Source organism: Phalacrocorax aristotelis, chromosome 22 (assembly GCF_949628215.1).
Source record: "Phalacrocorax aristotelis chromosome 22, bGulAri2.1, whole genome shotgun sequence".
In the NCBI taxonomy this organism is placed as follows: domain Eukaryota; kingdom Metazoa; phylum Chordata; class Aves; order Suliformes; family Phalacrocoracidae; genus Phalacrocorax; species Phalacrocorax aristotelis.
The window spans coordinates 337,108-361,180 of record NC_134297.1 but is presented as its reverse complement, the minus strand read 5'-3'; the positions used below and the strand labels follow the sequence as shown (position 1 = coordinate 361,180).

At 54.0% G+C, this 24,073-nt stretch overlaps 1 protein-coding gene across 6 annotated transcripts in view; it reads left to right on the top strand.

The window, feature by feature from the left end:
• Window positions 1-3,487: 3,487 nt before the first annotated feature.
• USP28 (ubiquitin specific peptidase 28) overlaps window positions 3,488-24,073 on the top strand; it is a 27,655-nt gene continuing 7,069 nt past the window's right edge. The window contains exons 1-19 of one of the 6 annotated variants that reach the window (XM_075116174.1): window positions 3,488-3,581; window positions 7,013-7,090; window positions 8,402-8,534; window positions 9,787-9,898; window positions 10,580-10,742; window positions 11,647-11,733; window positions 12,568-12,705; window positions 13,144-13,217; window positions 13,755-13,831; window positions 14,171-14,355; window positions 16,513-16,640; window positions 16,809-16,904; window positions 17,744-17,923; window positions 19,108-19,322; window positions 19,562-19,632; window positions 19,957-20,185; window positions 22,163-22,366; window positions 22,905-23,044; window positions 23,235-23,420. In XM_075116174.1, coding sequence (XP_074972275.1) covers window positions 3,516-3,581; window positions 7,013-7,090; window positions 8,402-8,534; window positions 9,787-9,898; window positions 10,580-10,742; window positions 11,647-11,733; window positions 12,568-12,705; window positions 13,144-13,217; window positions 13,755-13,831; window positions 14,171-14,355; window positions 16,513-16,640; window positions 16,809-16,904; window positions 17,744-17,923; window positions 19,108-19,322; window positions 19,562-19,632; window positions 19,957-20,185; window positions 22,163-22,366; window positions 22,905-23,044; window positions 23,235-23,420 — 2,562 coding nt within the window. In that variant the 5' untranslated portion in view covers window positions 3,488-3,515. Of the gene's footprint in view, window positions 3,582-7,012; window positions 7,091-8,401; window positions 8,535-9,786; window positions 9,899-10,579; window positions 10,743-11,646; window positions 11,734-12,567; window positions 12,706-13,143; window positions 13,218-13,754; window positions 14,356-14,679; window positions 14,757-16,512; window positions 16,641-16,808; window positions 16,905-17,743; window positions 17,924-19,107; window positions 19,323-19,561; window positions 19,633-19,956; window positions 20,186-22,162; window positions 22,367-22,904; window positions 23,045-23,234; window positions 23,421-24,073 lie in introns of those variants that run through there. The other 5 variants (XM_075116175.1, XM_075116177.1, XM_075116176.1 and 2 more) reach the window with 5 other exon arrangements.

The following is a 24,073-nucleotide window of genomic DNA, read 5'->3' as shown; positions in this document are numbered from 1 at the left end:
CTCATGTAATCGCTGCCGTGGTCATTGCGGGTGCTGGTAGCTTTGCAGGTGCGGGGCCCATCCTCACCCTGCCAGCAAAGGCACCCGACGCCTTTAAATCCCCCGTGAAGGGAGGGGAGTGCTTCGCTTTCAGTCCCCTTCTCCATTAGACACCCTTCAGGTGTTAGCAATATTCTGCCACCGTTTCATTATCCATTAAAGCCAGGTAATAATAAGTAGCGGAAGGTATTCCGAGCCCATTGCTGTTAATGAAGGAGATCTAGCTCGTCCCAAGCGGGGACGGCAGCCACGCGTGGCAGGCATGATATCACCGAGGTTAGGCAGGAATTGCCTTGCTGAGAGCAGAGCCGGCCGGTGCCTAGCCTTGTGTGACCGTCTTTTCCTTTTCCTTCTTATCTTTTAAAGGATACCCATGCCAGAGCCTTGCCGGGCAGGAGAGGGAAGCTGGGCTCCAGCGCTGCCTCCGCTGCACGGCCTGCCTGCCACTTTCTCGGCAGAAACCCCATCCCAAAGGTAGGTTTGCAGCAGAGATTGTGCCCACACCAGCTACCCTTATGTAAAAATCCTATGCCTTCCTCACCTTTCACCCCAGCTCTTCTGCTGCGGCTGTAGTTTTTAAGAAGCATTTGCAGTCAGAAACCACAGCGCTTCCAGCCTGGGTTTTAATAAAACCACATTGGCCGTTACAGCTGGGTATTTTTCCCTTCATTTTCCAGAGAAAATGAGAAAGATTTCAAGCAAATTGGAAAGGCTAATTTGGACTGAAAAGGCTGTTAGCTTTTGATGTAAACCACCTGAAAAATTCTTGCAGAAAAGCCTCCACCGCCCCTCTTGTTTCTGTTGGAGCCCAACACGCAGCCAGGGTGTCCGGGGGCAGCAGCCAGGCACTGCCCCAGGGCCGGGGGTCCCCGCGCTGCTGCATCACCTCAGGGAGTCCTAGTCCTCGTCAAGAAGCTCCTGCAGGCGAAGCCATCCTTATTCCAGGGGGAGCGCAGACAGGGGAGCTGGTCTGCAGGGTGGGGGGGGGAAGACGGCTGGGCCAGGGGTTGCTTGAGTTCAGGGATGCAGCGGTCCGGGGGCAGCTTCGGTCCGGGGGGTGGTCTCGGGCCAGGGAGGGAAGGCAGAGACAGATGCAGAGCAAGGCAGGGAGGGCTGCGGCAGTGCTGGAAAGGTCGGCAGCTGCCGCACGATGTGTGGGGACGGCCCCGGAGGGGGCAGCAACCGGAGACGGGCTGGGAGCGCGCGGTGCTGAGCTGCATGCAGGACGCTGCGATGGCCAGGCTGCCGCTCCGCTGTCGAGGGGAAGGTGAACGTCTCCAGGCCGGGCGTGGACATCGTCTCCTGACTGGCCCGTGGCCAAGGATTTCACAGGGAAGGACGAATTTGGGGGTGCCTCCATTTCTGGGTGCTGAGCTCGAGATAGAGCCCAGCTCGAGACTTTGTGCTGGGGGGCGGGTTTTGTGGCAAGGGGGAGATGAAACCTTTCTGCCGTTTCTTTTCAGAACAGGAATGGGGTCCCTGCAAGGAAACCACAAAGAGCTCACGAGTCGTGCGTCGCACGACCTGGAGCCAGGGTGCGACCTAGGGGCAGCGAAATCTCCCTCATCCTGCCGCGGGGGCCGGAATTGCAGGGGGGAAATTCCTCCTGAGGATCCCTCGCCATCTCAAGTGCGAGTGTTCAGTGCACGCTGAAACTCCCTGCAACTCCCATTCCCTAACACACCATTCTGCTGCTTTTTCCCTTTTTAAAGCACCTGCAGTGCAAATCGCTTCCTTTTGCCGAGAGAAGGTCGTATGGAAAGATCCTGGGACATGGAAGGAGCGGTATAAGGGCAGGCCTTCAGGTCGTTCTTTGTCTGAGGGTGTACGATCACCCTCCAGTAAATGATCTCTGACGTAGCGGCGCTTTGACCGCACTTGATGCTGCAAACGAATCGCCGGTATCTGTCCTGCGCCCTAATTAGTCACTGTGGCATTAATCAGGCCGCTGAACATAATGCACACCTTCGGCAAACCTGGAGCTAAAAATATGAGGCTGAGTTTCTCTTTGTAACTGGGACATTCAGGATTTTTACGGTTAATACTTTTTTCCAGGTCGGGAGATCCCTGGGGACGCTTCCCCGGGTGGGGAGCTCTGGCCGCGGGCTGTGCCAGCACGGATCATCCTCGTCAGAGCACGGCATCTCGGCAGCTCGCACCCGAGCCGCGTTTTACTTCATCAACCCTGCTAACTCCTCCTCCTCACCCTCTCGCTTCCCAAATTCCTGAGCCGGAGCACCTGTGAGAACGTGGGAGCCACGATGATCCTGGAAAGGGCCACACCGAAACCCGCCACCCCTCCTCCGGAACAAAAGGCGAGGGATGCTCTGCGACTGCCCAGGAAAAATCCACACGCGGAGGATGCCCGCCCAGCGGGGAAGGGCGTTTTGGCTTGGGAATGAGCAAACGGGGGGATGGCGGCAGCGTCGGACCCTTTCACCCCCTTCCCCCGTGCCGCCGCCGGGGAGGAACGCAGCCCGGCGATCGTAAGCGACAGCTTTCTGATGATGCAGGTATTTCGCTCATCGGGCTGAGCCAAACCGCCCAGGCCCGTGAGCCGCGTCCCACGTGCCGGCTCCGACGGCCGCGCTGGCCGGCTGCCGACAGCACGGGACCCGTGCGGGCTCGCCGCCGGCGGCAGAGCCCCCGGCCCCCGCTTGGGGTGTCCCGTCTCGGGCGTTACGCTGTTTTATTACAAGAAAGGTGGAATCTCGGCCGTCCCCGCGAAGGGAAGGGCGCCGAGGCCCGTTGGCTCGCCCGCTGCCACACGAGGGGCCGACACCTGCGGACGGCGGCGGCTCGGCGAAAATAAACCTGCAAAAAAGGAAAAAAATGCTAATTTTCACCAGACCGCCAAGCTGCCCCTTTGGCAAATGCAGCAAGCCGGGAGGCGGCACCCTCCGAACCTCTTCCTCCCGGTTATCCCCCGGGAAACACAGCGCCTGGGATCCCTGGGGTGGGGGGAGCTCTCGGGTGGGAGAGGTCCTCGGGGCGGGGGTGCTCCCCGGTGAGAGGGGTTGCTGGGGTGGGACGTGGGGGTTACCGAGGGGTGGTCTCGGGTTGAAGGGCTCCGTGGGCAGTGGCGGGGGGTCCGATGGTGGGAGAGGTTGCCGGGGCGGGGGGGTGCGTGTGTGTGGGGGTGTCCGGTGTGTGGGGGTCCCTGGGTGGGATGGGTCCCCGGGGTGGGGGAGAGGGTCCAGTGGGGCGGCGTCCCCGGGTCGGAGGACTCCCCGGGCGGTGGGGGGGATTCCGGATGGGAGGGGTCGCTGGGGCGGGGTCGGGGGGGTCCCGGGTAGGGGCACTGCTCGGGCGGTGGGGGGGAGTTCCCCGGGGGGGCGGGGTCCCCGGGGGGGCGGGGGCGGGGTGGGCGGGGCCGCCGGGGCGGGGGGGTCCCCCGTGCCTGCGCCAGGCGGCGGGGCCGGAACCGGGGAGGCCGCGCATGCGCGCTGGGCGGCGCGGCCCCGCTCCCCGCCGGCATGACGGCTGAGCTGCAGGCCCCGGGCGGCGGCGGCGGCGGCGGCGGCGGCGGCGGCGGCGGCGCGGTGAGACCGGGAGCGGGGCCGGGGCCGGGGCCGGGGGGGAGCGGGAGTGTGTGCGTGTGCGGGGAGGGGGGCTGCTCCTGCGCACCGCGGCCGCCGCCGGCCCTGCCCTCCCCTGCCCTCCCCTCCCGCCGTGGCACCTCAGGCCCCCGCGGCCCCGCTTCTCCGCAGCCCTGGGGCGGGAAGGGCCCCCGCCAGGTGCCCGGTGCGGGTCTCCAGCGCTCCCCTCCGAGCCCGCAGGCCGGCGCCTCTCCCCGGCCCCGCACGCCCCGGCCCGCCCCGGTTCGCGTCCAGCAGCAGCCTTCATCTTCCTCCCCCGCCGTTTAAAATAGCCTTTAGGCGGTCTCTGGAGTTGTTTGCGTTCCAAAGCCGAGGGGATGAAGGCCGGCCTGGCCGCGGTGTCTGCGGGACGCGCCGCCTGCTCCCCGCGCAAGGCGTGCGAGGCTCCTCCGCAAACGGCAGCAATTCCTTTGCTCCCTGCCCTGTCGCTAAACCGGCGTCTTCTGGTCCCCCTTAACGAAACCTGTTCCTCTTAAACTTCAGGGCTCTGCATAAACTGTCTCTAAAAGGACCTGGACCCAAGCGCCGAAAATCTCGGGACGCGTGGCTCGCCGTGCTCCCGGCGCACGAGGTCGGTGTGCGCACGCAGGGGACCGTGTCCCAAATTCACGCAGGCCCCTGCGCTCTCCCGGGGCGTCCCCGGCATCCCCACGCTCTCGGGAGCGCGGGACAAGCGCTGCCGAGAGGCCAGCGTTAAAGGCGTGAGCGGGAAGAAGGTATTGACCTTGTCGTCGTGCGTTCAGGAGCCGCCCTGGTGCGGTGGCGCTTTCCCGCTTGCGCAGGGATGGGGTTGGCATGGTGCTCGATGCTCGGGAGCCCCCGGTGATGGACAGAGAGTTCTCTGGCCGCCGCTTCTTCCCTTGATGGATATTGGTTTGTAAAAGCGTCAGTCAGCAGCGCAGGCATTGTTCCTGCTGCTGCCTGTGAGTTTTTAGCCCTCTTCGTGTCCGTTTTCCTGCTGTGACAAAAAGCACGGGTGCGGTGTGGAGGCTGAAGGCCGTGGCTCTGCATGTCTCTTCTGCGTGGCCGCCGCCACCTTCCTCCTCCTCACGTGCTGGTGTTTCTGGAACCCCCTTGAACTCCTGCGCCGCACTCGCACCCTTCCCCGATTGCGGTTTCTCATCAAAACGAACCGCTGCTGCGCACAGTGAGTCGCATCGGAGCCAGGAAAACGGCAAAGCCTTTCTGTTCCATCGCTCGCCGGCCGACTGCAATTTTTACCTCCAGGGCCCTCCTTCCTCTTAGCCTCTTGGTTTTGTACTCATCTTGCTGTAGTTTAATACTAGTAGTGTTTTGGTTTGGGCTGTCATTTTTCCAGCAGGTAGGACTTTGGTTTGGTTTTTCCAAGCGCGGTACATATTAATTGCGGCAGCACGCTGGTGTTAATTACCAGCTCTGCAGCTTGGTTCCAAGGCCACGGCGCGTAACCTCAATAAGCAATCAGCCAGCTTAGTTACAGCAACAAAACCACGCGCACTCCTCAAAAACTTAACAAATTTGCTGCACAGGGTGTGGTTCACAGCGGCCTTTGTGGGCTGCCAGGAGGCCACAAGCCTCTCCAAACTTGTTGTACGGGATACACTCTGCTGTTAATACAAACCTTTCTTCTCAAAGGCTGAATAAAATTGCGCTGGAAGTCATTAGAATATTAAGCGGTAACTTGGAGCGGTGGGTTGGCAATTAGCTTTTATGGTTACGGCAGCCTTTGTTAAATCCTCCTTCTGGTGAAGCAGAGAAACCCCTGAAAATCATGCCCTGTCCTGCCTTGGATTTCGTTATTGTAATGCGGTTTATTAGCAAGGGCTGGTTTTCTTTCTTTTCCTCCAATGGAAAAATACGCCCTGCGGCATAAGGTGGGGTTGGCCGACAAGCCCGCCGCTCCCTAAGGTAGCAAAATTAGCCACATGATATAAGTGGATTGCCTTTGTGAAAGTATGCCCGTCCTGAGCCTCGGTCCCTTGGCTCCCTCTCGTGCGGTTCCCCGTCGCGCCTCTGGCTGGGCCTGAGGCTTTCCAGCGCGTCTCGGCTTTTATCACGACTGAGAGCGCGTGCGGGACGGGCTGGGAGGGGTGCGTGTGCCCACACGCGCGCACTTTTTCTTGTAAAAGTTGAGCAAAGGTAGTATTTTAGGTGGGAATATCGCAAATAACGTGTCGAGGGAATTCCCATCAAAAAATAATCCAGGAATTTTTCCTTTGCTTTCACCACCAGCACGGACGCGTGCTGTCTGTATGGTATTTGTGCGTGGGGTAGCACCCGTCAGCGGTATGGAGGGGTGCCTCAAAAAGAGTCCTTGGCTTCCTGCTCGCTGGGTGGAGCTTGTGCTCCAACAGCACGAAGGCGTCTTAAATTTTTCCCAGTGATGAGAGGAAGTAGAAGCTTGAATGTATTCGTCTGCAGTGTTGCCAGTTAAGGTTAATTTAGCACGTGCTCTTAAGAAACTGGTATTCGTTGGGCTGTGCTGACAGCAGGATCCTCGGCAGCCTTCGTAGGTCAGGCGTGCCCTGGTTTCCCTGTTGTAACGTCCTGCCTATACTACGTGCACCCAGTGCTGTATGTCGCAGTGTTGGGTTTCAGCCGAACGGAGCCGTTGGCAGCAGCAGCGGCTGCAGAACGGGCTGGGGCGTGGGACCCCCGGCATCGGGGCTCGCTGCTGGAAGGGGCTCTTGGTAGAGAGCTGCCTCTCCTGATAGCCGGCTGACCGAAGTTATTCGTGGCTTGGTAAGCGCCTTGGCAGCCGAGGCTGCAAAGATTTTATAAGTCTGTTAAAGAAAGTTTCTGTAATTGTTTCTTAAGTGATTGAGCTGGTCAAAGAACAGGTTGGTGGCCGTGGCTTGGAGCCTAGAGCGTGTATCTCGCCAAACCTCGAGCGGCCCGAGTGGTGGGGGAAGGCAAAGCGCTAGCAGCCTCTCGGGCCCTTCTTCTGACACCTTATTGTCAGTGAGAAATGACAGGCACAAATGGCGTGGGCGGCCAGGCTTAAAATAGCCCCTCGCCGATGCCCTGAGAGCACGCGGCCTCCTTATATGTCCCGCCGCACATGCCGCCGCGGTCTGGGGGAGGGGGCGCCCCTTCCCCTTCCCACGGCGCATCCGACAGCGGGGATAGCGTTTCCTCTCGGGCCTGCTGACGCGCTCAAGGGGATACAGCAGATCGAACGTTAGCCTGTAAACTTCGGGGAAAAAAAATTTGACATTCAAGCTGATGTCGGCGTTACCATCGGGCAAGCGCGAGTGGGTTTTTGCGTCAAGCCGTCAGTAAAAAGGAAAGAAAGAAGCAACGCCCCGGTGAGCCCTTGGCGAGCCTTGCAGTAACAGCTCGATGTCTGTCCTGGTCACCTTTTCACATGAGCTTTCTTTATTTCTTGCATGCAGGAGTGCCAGATGCTTTTAAACCAGCTGAAAGAGATCACCGGAATTCAAGATTCGGCTTTCCTTCATGCGGCTCTAAAGGTTTGTGCCCGTTGTCGTCGTTGTTCTGTGGAAAGGAGACTTCTCAATTTGTCCCAAAAGTCAGCCGAGTTCAGGCTCTCTCAAAACATAATGCGCAGGTCGGGCGCTCGCTGCGCTGATAACAAGCTAGTCCTCACTAAAATAGCGCATGGCCTGTGAAAGCGATCCGGCGCGTGCCGCGTGGAGTAACGTGGTTCGTGTGGGGGGCGAAGGGTAAATGCGCCGCTGCTTTTCTGCCCCGCGCTTGTGCTCCGCTCAGGTGCGCCCTGAGGCGAACAGGGGTGCGAGGCCGGCGCTCGTTGGCGTCAGCGGGGAACGCGCCGCTCGGGGGTTCGCGTGTGTTCATCCACGTTTGAAACAACCACCTCGTGCTGAGTTGAGAATGGCTCGTTTTTCTGACAGTAGGCCTTAAAATCCCTGCCGCTGCTGCAGCAGCAGCGTATGCTAAGCTAAAACATTGTAAACCTCACCTGGAAGCTTTGCTCCTACAGGGCTGTTACCCCTGAGATGCAGACTCAGTGCGTCAGAGTGGGTTTTCCTCCCTGCAAAGTGCTTCAGGAGTTCCGCACGGCCGCGGTATCATGGGTAGCTTTGTGGCTGGTGGCTGTCTCGCCCGTCACCAGAACAGCTGACTTTGCCCCAAAGTGAAGGGACGCAGGAATCTCGGGCGCTTGGAGAAGCAGGGCTTACCTGGAAGGATTCCTCCTCCTAGTGCATGTTTCGGTGTTTATAAATTGGAGCCTTAAGCTGGCTGCAGCCACATCAGTCTGGAATCGTCAGGCGCCGTCCGCCCCCTTGAGATATAGCAGCAGGATGTGGGCTGTGCTGAAAACATACAAAAAGGCTCATTTAAGGAAATCCCTACGTGTTCCATCGAGAAGTAACGTCCAGAAAATGTGAGAGTACATTTAAAGGGGTTTAGCCCATAGCGATGGTCGGAAGAAAGCCCAGTGAGAGACTTGACGTCCACGGAGAGTTTGATCCCTGTGAGTGTCTCCTGGTGGCAAGGCACCCTGTCGCCCTTCAGGCATCCCACCACTGCTCGAATCTCTTGCGAGGGAAATTAAATTAGTTAATGGAGTCTATATTGCCTAGTAATAAAGCCAAAGTGCTTTGCGACAGAGAAATTCAAGCCTGCCTTATTTTCATTTTTTACTACCGCTTGCCACCAGCAGACAGCTCTCTCCCATGGCCAGAGAGGGCGAAGGTGGTGGCGGTGTGCCTATCTCTACCACGGATGCATTAAATGTCATGCAAATGTAGATAAAGTAACCCTGGCACTGTGGATTTTTCCCCCTGTCACGCTGCTAGGCCGCTAATGGAGACCTAATGGAAGCAGTCACCTTCCTGACGGAGGAGCACGCCCAGGAGCCGGCCCAGGACGCGGCTGCCGCAGAGCCGACGGCTTGGGAAGGGAGCGCTGCGGGCAAGCAGCTCCCACAAAGTAAGTGGTTCCTCTCTGCTCGCCCTTACGGTTTCCCGTGTTTCGGCCCGAGTCGAAAGGGGAGGTACTGCTCCTCCCTGCTTCTGCCAGTGGATGCCACCTGCTCCTGGCCTGGCGCTGGTCGGGTTTTGCCAGCACTCGCCACTTGCTGTGGGACAGCCCGGGGAGTTAAACCTTACTGGTGAAGGAGAGCTGCATCCGCAAGGGAAGTGACTTAATAGTGTCTTAATAGCGTTTGTAGGTGACACAGCGTAGCTAAAAAGCTATCGGTGTTGTAAACAGTTGGTCTTGGCTACCACAGAAAGCCCGGAGAGCTCCTGAAGCAGAGCGAGCAGGGCACAGGCCTGAATCCCTGTCAAGTATCGTGCATCTTTTTCGAACAGCATCTGCTGGCCGAGCAGGCAAAGCCAGTGTTTAGCATCATATTTTCATGAAAACTTAAAACGCTGCCTGAGCTTGCAACTTGACTGCCTGACAAACGTTGTTACAAATGTTACAGGTATTGCCAGAAGCGGGCCCCGGTTTGGTACACCTAGGTGTAAAAAGCGGTGTTGCAGTCTGAGGTGGCTGAGAACAGTTCTCTTCAAACCTTTTTGCTCATGACACATCTATTACCTGGAGCTTCCCTGAGTGATATTATCACCGGACAGGTTCACAATGCCAAAAATGTGTGCCAGGAGCTTTGAAGCAGCACCCGGAACAGTGTGGCTGCCCTTGTCCTGCCGTGTAAGGCTTCCACCTCTTCCAGTACTCGTTCTCCCGTCTCCTTTCCTCGGTAGCTGGCACACGAGACGGCTCGTAGCTGAGCGTCCTGACGCGAGTGGAGGAAGGCAATTTGCTGCGATTGTGCCGATTTTATTGAAATACGTTATTTCTCAAAACGGAGTCAGTTCCCGACGCCAATGTCAAGGCAGAGCGTTTATAAGCAGCAGCTCGTGTCCCTGTTTCATTACTTCAGGAGGCTTGGGGTGTTCCCTCGAGCTCTGAGTTTGGGCGTAGGGAGATCTGGGCAGTACACAGCTGCACGGTCTGTCCTGCTCTCCTCATCCAGCCCACCCAGGGGGTTTTTAGCTTTCCCAGCGTGATCTAAACTGCAAGGATTTGTATTTAAAACTTGAGCCTGAAAGTTATGCTCTTCCAGGTGAAAAATGGTATTTGTGAGGTGTGACGCGTTCTAGGAGTTTCTCTTAATGAAAGCGGCGTTTGCCTGCTCCTGGTGGGAAACTGATCGGAACGCTGCCTCCGCTTGTAGGTGTCGCTACTGCACTCGCCCCCAGCAACAAGGACGACCTCCGTGCAGTCGACGCCTTCGGACCACCGGAATCGCCAAAAGCTCAGGCTGCAGAAAGGGAGGCTGCTGCAAGGTCAGTGGGTCCATAAGTGGGTTTCGTTTTTCCCGGGTGTCCGAAGCGGATTCTTAAGCTGGGAACTGCAAAACCAAGCGTGAATCGCCTACCAGATGTATACCTGCTGCTTTTAGAAGGTGCCTGGGTCATTACTGCCTTCTGGGTAGCTGACCTTCACTTCTGGAGCAGCACTGCAAAGCGATGGCTGAAATAATAGAAGCAGCAGGTTGGTTTGTGGCGAGTTCCGTCCCTGCTGCAGTTGCTGGCGTGCCGCGCAGGAGGCGGCTGCGCCGGCATCGCGGCACCTGTTGAAGAAACACCTTGAAGTCTCGGGTGTCGATTCACCTCGCAGCAGTCGCTGCGTGGCCGACTCCTTTTTACCGTGGGTTGGGTTTGCCGCCAGTAGTGACTGAGGGCACCGATTTTGCGTGCAGCTAGTTCGTGAAGAAAACCACGCGTGTCTTACTGCCTTCTTCCCTCGTTCCAAATGGTCTTGCAGTCGCGTTTTCCATCTGCCTCCCTTGAGAGCTGAAACCCTTCTGCGGTCAGATGAGGCATCGTTGCCTGTTGCGCTGGGTGTCGCCCACCAGCGCCTTGCTCCGGCGTCCCGCTGGTGGCGCCGGCGAGTACGGTTGCCATAGGTGTCGAGAATCTTTGTGAGATGGTGTTTTACAGCACGGTGTGCATCTTTTGTGACAGACCACAGGAAGCGCATTCTGCTGAAAGCAAAAATCGCTCCAAAAGGAAACGCTGCGAAGTCTGGGGGGAGAACCCCAAGCAGAATGACTGGAGGAGAGTGGGCGACTGGCCCGTTGGAATGAAAAATATTGGAAATACGTGTTGGTTTAGCGCTGTCATACAGGTAATCTGATAGAAAAGCTCTCCTGGAGTTGCTGCGGTCCTGGAGTTGAAGCGTTTGTCAGTTAGAATTAAATACGCGACGGCTCTGTGAAGCGGCCATCGCATGCAGATGAGTGAGTGTGACCGTGCTCAGATGAGACTTGTCTTTTTATTTGATCGGGTGGTGATTTATTCCGGGCGTGCACAGAGAGAGCCAAAGAGCAGTTGAATAGACTCTGTGTAAAAATAGATACAGATACATACAATCTGCACGTACGTATGTAGGGGTTTTTTTCAGCACAGCGATGCCCAAATGCTTGCTGAATGACAGAAGCTTGACTGGCAAAGCGAGCTGATAATTTAATTTTACTGCAGTTATTGTTGGCTCCATAATAGGTGGCGTATCACGTTCCAGTTAATGGCATACACTGGCATAGGTGCTTGAAGGAGTGAGCGACTGGGCGGCGCATACCATTAGCGATAACCTAAACAAGAAGAGACCACAATAAGTGGTCCGGAGCAGGTTCATCATCTCTTCTAACCGTTTCACATCAGACGTTAATTGGTCGTGTGTCCTCGGCTTTGAGGGGCAGAAGGGAAGCGCCAAATGGGCTCCTTCCTCACTGTGACTTGTTCCCGGGTGCTTTTGCTAAGCTTGCCTATGCAGAAGAGAATCCTCCTTCCTAAAATGGTTATGTGGTTCCCAGAAACGGCGGGATGAGATTTAGTTCTTTGGTGGGTACGAATGTGTTGGGCCGGCACGTAGACCGCTCACTTTGTAAAGGTCGATTTAGTGACGCAGGCTATCAAAGAATTAGAAAGTGACAGAAAAGGTGGCGGGTAAGAGGGTGGCAACGGGGCGTGAAACTGCAGTGAGTCAAATCCTGGCGGATGCTGACTAGTCTTTACCTCTCCTCTCCTCCCAGTCTCTGTTCCAGTTGCCGGAATTTCGGAGGCTGGTCCTTGGGTACTCCCTCCCACAAAACGTGCTTGAAGGTTGTCGTAGTCGCACTGTAAGTTTTTGCCGAGTAACTCTGTGAAGTTTCCTCCTTTTGTGGTGTACTGTTCTGCTCTTCCCCTAAGCAGATTTAATTTGGGGCCATCAGAGACTCCTGCGGCTGCATTAATGGCTTTCAAATTGTCAGGCTGCGTTAAGGACAAATTTGGGAAGTACTTCTCAAAGGCAGAATCACTGTTTAAAAAAAAAACACACAGATGCTTCTCGTAGAGCTTGCCTCTAGGGCTTCTTTCTAACTGTAGTGCGGGGAGAAACGTGTCCCATAAATCTTCTCCTTTGGCCCCAGATTGTTTGTTTGTTCGCATGCAGCATAGAAGAACTGCTATTTGAGCCAGCCTGAAGGTCCCTGTAGCCCCAGTACTTTGAGAGCGGTCAGCAGAAGGTGCTCAGAAAATAGGTAGAGAAAAAGGTGTACCTGGTTGCTAAGCTGCACTTGTTATAGCATCCCGGCCTTTAAAAGGCTTTGCTTTGCTTGCTCGTCTCTGCGCTCTCGGTACTCTAAAAAGCCCAAAGTGCAGACAGAATAAACTCATAAATTCACCGGGTTTTGCCTCCTGCTTTAGCGATTATTACTTCTGGCGCTCTTTTCTCTAAAGGTTCTGTTTGGGTTAAATTTTTTCCCCCGTGCATCCGTCGGGAGAGCAGGTTGCTTCCGGGAAACGGCACTGCACGTCCTGCTGCTGTTGCCCTTTTTAACGTCTCCTCTCTCCTTGGTTGGTAGCGTACTTCTCACGGCCTGTGCACGTGGCATTCCGTGGCGCTCGGGTTTCAGACGCTGCTTGCCTTGAGTTGCAGGAAGGGTTTGGCTTTTCTTCTTTCTGCAATGCAGGGAAAAAGAAACGTTGCGTTCATGCAAGAACTTCAGTGTCTGTTTGCTCTCATGCTGGGGACGCGCCGCAAGTTTGTAGACCCTTCCGCCGCGCTGGAACTCTTGAGAGACGCGTTTAGATCCGCTGAAGAACAGCAGGTAAAATCGCCTTAAAAAGCCTTTCCCTTTCTTCCAACCAGCACTTGCAGCCACGGCGATCCCATTTCGCTTCCTCCTGCTATTACTGTCGGAGGCCTCTCCCCGTGTTTGTCATCTGCCGAGCAGCTGTCCCCGCGCCGTTTAGGCAAAATGTACGTGCGTGCTCGTTAAACAGCCAGCGCCACAGTGCTCTACCCGGCGCCATCTGGGAAGTTGGGTAGCGATCGCAATAATTTCCTCTGATCTAGTTTTCAGATGAGCAGAGCGTTCATTATCGGTCTAAATCAGCACAGCACTTGAGTTTCACACTTCTTTCAGCTGGGTAGGTGCAGCAATACCAGGCGGGCTGTCTTCCAGCAGGTTTGTGAAAGCAGCAGACCGCGAAAGCACTCTCTGGGTGGTATTACGTTTGACTCTCCACTTTCGTCTCTCTTCTAGCAAGATGTGAGTGAATTTACACACAAGCTACTGGACTGGCTGGAGGATGCGTTCCAGCTTGCTGTCGATGTCAAGTGAGTTTTTTACGATCTCGGGAGTTTGACCTGGCACTGAGGAGAAACAGATGTTAAATGCCTTAAAGAACGAGAGGGCTCGACGTGAAAACTTTGACTAAAAGCAAGAGAGGTTTTTGCTTGCTGAGGAGGGCGCTCCGTAAGCTCGAAGTACGCTTATGGAGCATTACGCGTGCGTTTTCTGTACGCGAGCGGAGGACTTCAGTCGATAGCAGTGTGGCCTGCAGGATGCGTAGGCTTTTTTGGGGGGAGCTCAACAGAACGGGTGTACGTGAAAGGTCTGGTTTTTGGAACTGCGTTTCGAAAGGTAGTGCCTTAACTTTTTTTTTTTCTTTCCCCCTTGCCAGTGTAAGCATTGTTACGATGTGCTTCTGAGAGTGGAAACAGCTAAGAAGCTTCCTCTGTGTCTTGTGCTTGAGTACAAAACTGCACTTTTGACTGGAGGAGGCTTCCCAAGCAAAGGCTTAGATTACGGCTCGGGGCCTTTTTGCAGCCGACGGCCGCAAACGAACGTGCGCTTCTTTCTTTCTGAAACAGGAGCCCTGGGGACAAATCCGAGAACCCGATGGTACAACTCTTCTACGGGACGTTCTTGACTGAGGGTGTCCACGAGGGTGAGTGAAGGGTTTGGTACATTCACTTTTTACCTTCTCTGAGTGTTTTGCTTTATAGCGGTGGTGATTTTGTCGCGCGCTCCTGGTGAAGCTGCCCAGTCCTTTAAACTGGCAAACGGGCACCTTGGTAAAATTGGCTGTGGCGGTTATAAAGTCCCTCTTCCGACAACGTGACCTACTCGCAAGCGCTGGTGTATTTGCAGGCGCCCGTTTGAAGGGCGGCTCACCCTGCCACACCTGTGCGCAGGGAGCTACGTGCCGTTCAGTCCGTGCGAGCAGCGCCTCTAACTGGTGCCGACAGCGAGCTCTCGAGTTAACCCGGGCTTTTGTTCTCTTAAGTTCGTTTACGGGCCTTGTATCGTTTCCGTCACCCAGGCAACGCTTTTTCCAAGATCGAAGCCTTCGGTCAGTATCCCCTTCAGGTAAATGGTTATCGAAACTTGAGTGAGTGCTTGGAAGGAGCCATGGTGGAGGGAGAGATGGAGGAGGCGACGGCGTCTCGGTCGGTGAAGTATGGACAGGAGGTGAGTTTCACGTTTTGTTTTCGAGCTTTTGGCTGCCTGCTGCGGAAAAAAGCAACGCGTGTAGCGCAGGGCTGTCTCGGTATAGTTTGATAAGTTTAAATGGCAACTGTAAACGACCCCTAAGAATCGGTGGGAAAGACTTTCTGGATACCCGGAATCTCGCATGAATGTCTGTTGGCATTACGTGGCGAGACGCTCGGTCTTCGCTTATTTGTAAAGATGCGTTGTCCTTATGTAGCCAGTTTGAGGAGTTTGTTTAAAATTAAAAAGGTAAACATCTGCTTCTGATGCAAGTGTGATAAAGTCTCTCTCTTTCTGTTGAAGCCTACCTGTACCTGAGTAGGGGGAGAACCACTGCCTCCATATTTTCGGAGGGTAAAAGTACAGTGCTTAACTCCATGGTATGCCATTTGGAATTTGTATCTTTCTCCCTATTACAGTGTGTGTTTTTTTTCCTTCTCATTTTCACTCTTCTGACTGCGCTGATTTTTTTTCTCTCCTTTTTTTTTTTTTTTCCTTTAATCTCACGAATCACGAACCAATCACAAAATACTTAGTTGCAGCAAAGTAGAAAGAGAAGCTGTACCTTCATCATCCTACATGTGTAAGAGCAGCTGAGAAGTTAGCTTAGAGAAAGGCTGGGAAATAACATGAAGAGATTTGCAGAGGTGTCTGGTGTGGAGGGCGGCAGGGAAAGGTATTTCAGTCCTACGAGAGAGGCCGAAAACCGCGTTGCCGTGGTTCAACCTAGCAAAGGCGAAATGAAGCCTTGGGCGGGTAAGCCCTGCCTGACTCTGGGCTCACCTGTTTGTTTCTGGCTTCCCTAGTTCCCGCCTGAAGCTGTTCAAAGGCATTTACAGCACATGTAGGTGAAACCGATGGTGCCAGGGACAGAGGGACTTAGGGAGCTAATGGGGCAGGTTCTTCTCAGTCCAAGCTTTTCAGTTCCTGCAAATCCTTTTTGGAAAGAGAAGGGGAATGGGGCTAGTCGCGGAGATGTTCTAATCATTCTTTGTCTGTACGGATAGAAGGAGAAGGCTCTGGCTTTATTGCTGAGAAATCTGACTGGAAAAACTCTGCGTCTTAATTTCGCTTCCTAGGATGTCGTGGCTAGAGGACCGCGTGATAGGGGACGTAGAGAATAAGGTGCGTTTTGTCTTGTGAGAACGTAGGTGAGTGTGCTGAGGCTCACAGCATCAGTGGGATTACCGAGACCTTGCGTTTCTCCTAGATAATAGGTGTGTAAATCATTCCTTCTCTGGTTCTGTGTTCTCTTGTTCCGAAGATTGGGCTCCCTCTCAAAAAGCTCCGCTACCTGGCCTCCTCCTTCCACAGTTGTTTTTTTTTTTAAGTAATCAAAAGAATACGCCGTCACTGTAAATATTTTAGACCTACAGTGACGGCGCTGTTGCGCTTCGGTGCGGGGCAGATTTATCGCGGCAGGTGTCCTGCCGCGAATCCTGCGAAGGAAGAAGAGCTTAGGGCGCCTATCCCGAGTCGAGCAGGGAGCGCTGCCCGGGCGGCGCCGTGCTAAGGCGGGCGCCGGGCGCTTCTGGCGGCCTGTGCTGGCAGCCTTTGCGAACCCAGGAAGAGAGCGAGGCAGTGTAAATTCAACCGAGGCTACTTCTTTCAGCATGGCTCTCTGAAACAGTGGATGAAGCAGACAGAAAGTGGGTTTCTTCTCTCAATCTCCTCAGTTGAATAGTTTGCAAAGAGGCTGGGAGAGGATAAGGCATCGGGTAGTGCTTAAGGGCTTCTGTTTTGTTCTTCATCATTGCATGTGATCTACATTAGAAAAGAACTCTCTCGGCATCCAGAGTTTGTGTAGTGCCTGCTAATTTTGTAAAATTCGGTGCTGGGCCCGTTAATTCATCCGTCAGGCTGGATGCATCAGGCAATGAAAAGTAACTTTCCAAAAGCTATTATGAGGCTTTTTCCACGGTAAAACCGTGGAACGGAAGCGGGAACTTTAATCTCGTAAAATTTGGCTTTCTGACTAGTAAGTCTCTGGCTTTCTGTCACTCCGTAAGCAAAATACAGACGAAATCAGTATTTAAAGACAAACAGACATTTAGGATCAGTCTAAAATCATTTAGGCTTGGCGTAGCAGTCATCTTAAAGCAAGGCCCTTTGGGGGCGTTTCTGCTTTCCTTACAGCGCTGGTTTACAAAACTCCCTCCGGTACTGACCTTTGAACTCTCCCGATTTGAGTTCAATCAGTCGCTGGGACAGCCAGAGAAAATTCACACCAGGCTAGAGTTTCCCCAGACTATTTATATGGACAGGTGAGTCGTTCTGTCGTACGGTATCTTTAAAGCTGTTGCTTTATTGTGATTCGAGAAATGAAAAGGGTCGCGTGGGCGAGCAAGGAAGGATTCTGGAATGTTTATGAAAGACTGTGGACGTTAGGAGTAAACAAACCTCCTGCGGCGGTGCTCTGTGTCTCTGTTCAGGTACCTCTACTGCAGTAAGGAGCTTATTCGGATGAAGAGAGAAGAAATGAAGAGGTTGAAGGAGCAAATGGCGATTCTGCAGCAGAAGCTGGAAAGGTAGGTAGTCGGCCAGCTTTATTTCCGCGCCCTGTGGGAGCGTGCAAATGCTTCCTTTCAAACGAGCCTCCCAACAGAAGAGGAACTTGGAGAGGAAGGACCAACAGGACCAGGTTTATTCTGAGAGGAGCGGCGTGAGGAAGCCTGTTTTCAAAAACAAACTCGGGGTTTGGTGCTTTCTGAATACTACTGATGCCGTTCCGAGAACAAATTCTGCAAATAGTACAGGTGTCACTGTCAGCTGCGTTGGCAAGGTTCAGTGGGCAAGCCCGGTGGTGCGTTAAAAAGAGACTATGTTAGTTTTTAAGATTAGTTGTCCCCTCCAGCTCAGCATTTGGCATTATTTATCGGGGAAGGAAAGAGACCGGATAGCAAAGGTCTGGTTCGTGGCAACCAGATTTCATTTTCCGGGAGCCTTGTGCAAAAGGTCCTTTAATCAGCATTAAATTCGCTTACGGCTTTTATTTTTAAAGTGAGAGTTCTGAGAGCAAGTGGCAGGCAAAGAGGGTGCGCCGTGTTGCCTGGCCCTGCTGGTGTCTGTGCTCGGTGAGGTTCTGGTGGGCATCATGAAAAGAGCGTGTATTTAGGCCCACGCCTAGCAACCTGCGGGGTCTGGCTGGGGTGGAGTTAGCTGTCTCCACAGCAGCCAGCTTGCTTTTGTGGCTAAAACAGTGCTGATAGCACACCGGTGGTTTGGCTGCTGCCGAGCAGCGCCCGCAGCCGCAAGGCGGTGCGGAGGTGCTGAGTCGTCTTCCCTGTTGCTCTGCTGTTGTCCCTTCAGGTTTAACCAAGCAGTCGCACGCTCCTTCATTCATGCCACGTCTTGCTTTTTCCTCTAGGTACATGAAGTACGGCTCTGGCCCAGCCCGCTTTCCGCTGCCCGACATGCTCCAGTATGTTCTCGAATTCATCGCTACAAAGCCAGCTGTAGTTGTTTCTTCCGCTCAGGGCTCTCAGGCAGCGCTCCTGCAGTCCCACGCCGAGCCTCAAGTTCTGGATGTGCTTTCGCAGGCGGATGGGTTAGTAAACAGAAATAAAAATGATTTGTAGGAGAACATTTGGTCTTTTGGCTAAATGCTCCTGGTTTGCATTCCAAAATTTGGGCCCCTCGCTACAAGGAAGACCTTGAGGGGCTGGAGCGTGTCCAGAGAAGGGCAGCGGGGCTGGGGCAGGGTCTGGAGCACAAGTGTGCTGGGGGGCGGCTGAGGGGGCTGGGGGGGTTTAGCCTGGAGAAGAGGGGGCTGAGGGGAGCCCTTCTTGCTCTCTGCAGCTGCCTGAGAGGGGCTGGAGTGAGGGGGGGGTCGGTCTCTGCTCCCAGTCTACAAGCGATAGGATGAGAGGGAACGGCCTCAAGCTGCACCAGGGGAGGTTTAGATCGGGTATTAGGAACACTTTCTTCACTGAAAGGTTGTCAAGCGCTGGGACCGGCTGCCCAGGGAGGTGGTGGAGCCACCATCCCGGCGAGGTACTTGAAAGACGTGTAGGCGTGGCGCTTAGGGACACGGTTTAGTGGTGGGCTTGGCAGTGCTAGCTTAGCGGTTGGACTCTGATCTTAAAGGTCTTTTCTGACCTGAACAATTCTAAGATTCTGAAGTGGATTATTTATCTGAGCGCTTGCGAGCGAGTAACCTCTGAATGCCTGTGCAAGTAGTCAGTCGCTACTTTGCTCATAATTTGGTTCCATTTCTGTAAATATAACGCCACATCTAGGCTGTTCTTTTTCCTTTTCCAAAAGCATCGCCATATGCCTTGTCTAAGCGGCAATTCTGAGTTAAATTATGTGCTCTTTTTGGTTAGGCTACTAATTTTTTTGCTTCATCGACCAGTAAATTACTGCAATATTGGATTATTACAAACCTGGCTGGCGTGGTTTGTTTACAGTCTAAATAAAGCTGAGTAAATACGCGAGTTTCTTAGTAGTCAGGGAAGGAGTTTTTAGGATTGCTCCTTGTGGACCTGTGCTTAGCGAGTTCTGTAAGAATTTTAGTTTTTATTTTTCTTACATTTTGATTTGGTCTGTTAAGGTAGAAGTACATTTCAGTGTACTTGTTCTCTTTACGTTTTGTACCGTCCCGGAAGGGAAATCCTGCTCTGGCTCTGGAGCAATTTTTCTTCGGTTTATTTCATATTGTTTCCCAAAAAGAGAAAAAAACAAGAGAAAGATTGAGAAACCTGTCCACTGCTCTTGCCTTTTGCTTCGCAGCGCGCTAGAAAGGAAGGCTACTAGGACTGAAGACGCAGCTTTCTTCTCGGCAAATGCCTCGCCGCAGGAAGAATCGAGTGGGCCGCTCCAGCCCTCTGGTTCGCCAGCGGCGACGTCTGAATGCCCGGCTCCTCGTGTGGTTTCCGAGGAGGAGCTGAACCTCGTTCGGACGTGTCTGCAGCGATGGAGAAACGAGATCGACCAGGACGTGCAAGGTTGGCCCCAAGTATATGTGTTGTGGTCTGTCCGTTGAATGCCTGTCTGATTTCCCCTTTGTTGCTTCAACTGGATACCTCCTGATCGACAGCTCATCTCGCGCGGGCTTCAGCCCTGGCCTTAAGTGTGTCGTACTTCCTGCATGGCTTCCAACTTCCTGAAGTGGAAGGGGCCGGAACAGCCTGACGAGCAGTCATTAATTTTGATGTATTTCTCTCATTCGTGATGTTCTCGGCAGATCTGAAGGAGTCTATTGCCAGAATCAACCTGTCCGTTGAGCAAATGTACTGCGACCCTCTCCTCCAACAGGTAGGAAATGCACCTTCGTTAGGTAAACACTCAGCTGGCGTTGCTGATACCGGTTTTTGGTAGCAGCTCTCAGTTTCGGTTGTCCACTTCGTTGTATTTTAAAACAATGCCAGTACGAGGATGAAGCAGAGAAAGGATTCTTTATGAAAATCTTGTTGCTTTTTCCCTCAAAAGTCAGTTCTCACTTAGTAGGAAATTCACCCTCCGAACCAAGAGTCTCGTTCCAGGCCACGGCTGTGAACGCGCTTGCGGTTTCGGTACAGAGGTCAGACAAATTCATTTACTAAAAGTACGCCTGAAAACTGCCTCCGTGCAAACTTGCAGGTTCCCTATCGTCTGCACGCGGTCTTGGTACACGAAGGGCAAGCAAACGCTGGTCACTACTGGGCCTACATATACGACCAGCCTCGAAAAAGCTGGCTCAAATACAACGACATCTCAGTGACGGAATCATCCTGGGAAGAACTGGAGAGAGATTCATTCGGAGGCTTGAAGAATGCCAGTGCCTACTGCCTGATGTACATAAGCGATAAGGTGTCCCGCGTTGCTGCAGGTACTGGAGCCAAGACTGCTGGTTAATTTGGCAGCTGTGTGCTATCCTGTCTCTGCATGGTCGTTACGTTCCTCAGCCTCTCTTTGGCACGGTCGTCTTGTGACGACACAAAAAACTTCACCCCGGATAGAAGCAAAATAATTTGCTCCATACTCGATTCACTTTTGCCCCTGTGCTCGGCCCCGGTGAGGCCCCACCTCGAATGCTGGGCTCAGGTTTGGGCCCCTCGGGACAAGAAGGCCCTGGAGGGGCTGGAGCGTGTCCAGAGAAGGGCAGCGGAGCCGGGGCAGGGTCTGGAGCACGAGTGTGCTGGGGGGCGGCTGAGGGGGCTGGGGGGGTTTAGCCTGGGGAAGAGGGGGCTGAGGGGAGCCCTTCTCGCTCTCTGCAGCTGCCTGAGAGGGGCTGGAGTGAGGGGGGGGTCGGTCTCTGCTCCCCATCTACAAGCGATAGGATGAGAGGGAATGTCCTCAAGCTGCACCAGGGGAAGTTTAGGTTGGACATTAGGAAAAACTTCTTCACTGAAAGGCTGTCAGGCGTTGGAACAGGCTGCCCAGGGAGGTGTTTGAGTCTCCATCCCTGGAGGTATTTAAGAGAAGGGCAGATGTGGTGCTTGGGGAGATGGTTTAGTGGTGGGCTTGGCAGTGATAGGTTAGCGGTCGGACTCGATGACCTTAAGGGTCTTTTCCAACCTTAACGATTCTGTGATTCTATGAAATCCCTGACAGGGTTGAAAACCGAAGGACAGACGGGGCTGGTGAGATTGAGTACACAACTTTCTGTGGTGGTGTTGTGTAGAAGCAGTCGGGCTCCCCACTAGCCACCTCCAACGTGCGCCTGTGGGTGGTGTTTTTCGCTTTGACCCTTTCTGCAGTTTGTACAGCAGCGTTCCTTTTGTAGGGGCACGTGAAACACCTCCGGCTTTTTTTATCACGCTCGCTGACCTGTGACTTGTTTCTTAACGATCGCGTGACGTTGAACCCAAAGAGGCTCTTCTTTTACGCAGCCTTCCCTAGCGCGTGAGTTATTGGTAGCAGCGGCTTAGACTCGCAAGTATGCTTGCGGTGCCAATGTATAAATAGTTATGTGGAGAAATGATCATGCACGTGGCACTATACATGGCAAACAGCTGTAGTAGAACCTAATAATTTCACGCGTGGTTCATTTTGATGTAATAAATAGAAAGAAACAATGGACAACACTCATTCTGTTCATTGCTAAATATGGCTGATGAGGATCGGGAGGTTGTTCTTTGTCTGTCTTCCCATGACAGTTCCGTTTCTGAAATGAACCCATGATTTCTGCCCTCCCCCCCCCCCCCCCCCCCCTTAATGCAATTTTTGTTGGTTTTGAAAGAAGCTTTGCTTTTACAATGGGTGCGTAAGAAATAGCTGGTGTGGAGAATTGCCGGTTGCTTTGGATACGTTTTAAGACTCGTCTAAAGCAGATACTACTTGCGGTTTGTGCCATTTTAAAACGAAATACTGAAGTAGGTATAAAAAGATCTGAGAAACACCGGCACGACACTCAGGCTGGGGGATCCGTGCAGGCTGGTGTTCGTTCCCTACCTTTATGTGCCGTGTAGTGTGGTAGATACGATGTCTCCGGCTGAACCGTGAATTTCCCAGCGATCGGCAGCACAGGTGCCGTTCTCCGTACAACGTCAGCCCTCGAGCAAGGGTGTGTTTCTGACCTACTGCATCAGCAGGCGCCGCTTCTGGAATTTCTTCCTGATAAACGCCGTCCGGTGGTAGAACAGAACTGGGTTTTCTTGCCAATAACTCCCTGGATCTGTCTCCATTTTTGCACTTCTGCTTAGGAATCGCCTTGAATTACAAAGCTAGTAGAAAGTTGGGGGTTTTCCCATTTACCCCTCGGCCGCTTTGATTGTGTCTTTCTGTAACGCTGTGTATTGAGTCTCTGACGGTGGTGTCCTGCCGCTCTGGGTGTCGTTATATGCTGGTCCTGTGTTTCTTCCAGACAAGGCTGATGGCTCAGAGGTTGGGCAGTTTCAGAAGGAGGTCGAAGCCTTGCCCCCAGAGCTGAGACACTACATCCAGGAGGACAACTGGCGACTCGAGCGGGAGGCCGAGGAGTGGGAGGAGGAGCAGTCGTGCAAGATTCCTCAGATGGAGCCTTCACCTGCTTCTGAATCACAGGACCTCTCTTCCGAGTCAGGACCAGGTAATGCCACGTCCGAATTCGCAAACCGTGTTGAAACCGGCAGCGGCCAGCCGGTCAGCAGTGCCGCTGTGGCGGAGCCTCACATAAATGGCTGGGTGCCTAGGAGAAACCGTTGATGAGGTAGCAAAGGCAGCCCGCGGCGGCTCTGTCCTGGCAATACGAAAGGTGATGCTACTGGTTTTGTATGCGCACCCTTCCGAGCTTGTCACCAGAAATGCTGCTTGCCATTCACTTAGTCGTAACGGGCTAATCTCAGTTCACTTCCAGACTTCATTTTTTTTATACATAACTATCGAGTAGAAAACGTTCAGGTGCTGTTCTCTGGAGTGGGAAAGCGTCACTTGGCAATCCCCGATGGTGTGCGCCATCCCCGCTGAAGGGGGTACGCGCACGCTCCCGGTGAAACGCCTTCACTGCAGCGGGGGGAACGCAGCAGCTGGTTAATCCTGCACGGACAGGCTACAGAACCTTTCAGAACGCGAGAGGAGGCGGCGGCTTGCGGTTCCTGCTCGCTAACACGACACCTCTGCCCTGACAGATCAGTCTTCGGTCTGTGAGCAGAGCGTGCGCTCTCTGTCCTCCGAGCACGCCATGATTGCCAAGGAGCAGACCGCCAAGGCCATCGCCAACACCGCCGATGCCTATGAAAAGAACGGCGTCGAGGCAGCTCTCTGCGAGGTAGGAGCTGAGCCCTGGCCCAGGAGGAGACCCCTTCTCGTCTTGGTATTATTCTTCTTGACGGGCCTTTGCTCTTCCCGTGTCTGTGTGACTCTGCAGCTGTGCCAGGTTTAACTCGGCCCCCTTTCGCTTTCCTCTATTTTGCTTTGGTTTTTCTCACTTTTTTTCTTCTTTGTCTTCTTGGCCACAGCCTGGGGAGGTAGAGCCAACGAAGGCCCAACCGGGAGAAAGAGCACTTACAGTTCAGGCAGAGCGACCGCAGGACGCTAAGGAAACAGAGGCTGCTGCCCAGACTAGCTCGCAGGTCTCTGAAGTGGAAATCCCCAGTGTGGGGAAGATTCCCGTTAGATCCGATGCAGACGGATATAATGAGGAGGTACAGATCCCAGCGCAGGCGTTAATTACTGCCGGGCATTAACTCCTAACTCTGTTGTTAGCTGGCTTTGAGCTTTCCTACGATTGGGTACGATAGTAGCCGGTCGTGGAAACGCCGCTGCTTACAAGGAGGTACGATTTCCCGCTGTGGCAGCGAAGGCGGCCAGACCGAATCGTGTAGTGATCTCGTTTGGAAATGCCATCAGAAAAGCAGCCCTGCAAAAGCACGTCGGTCCTTCAGGCCGCCTTTCGGGCACACCTATATCGAAACTGATCCTAGTGGTACTAATTTATTTGCAAGCCTCTTTGCTGTCTTCGGGCAGCTTCGTCCCCGCGCTCGGAGAACGTTAACCGCTAACAGCGTAACTCTCGGTTCCCTGGCTACTGATCCGGGGAGCCTGACTGTCGCACCGCACTCGTGCATGCTCAAGCGGTGTTTTGCAAGTTCAGTCTTTTTCACAGGCGCGCTTGGAGTTTGCAGGAGTACCGAGACCGTTACTCCTCGGGCGCGTTTCGTATGTGCTTGCATGGAGCTGGCACGACGAAGTGCCCTGCTGTGAGGCGCCGCTCTCTTACAGGCGTTGCTTAAGGAGATGGGGTGGGCCGCAGAGGGCGTACGCTGGCGTGCTTTGCGTTCTCATTGTTGGGTTTACA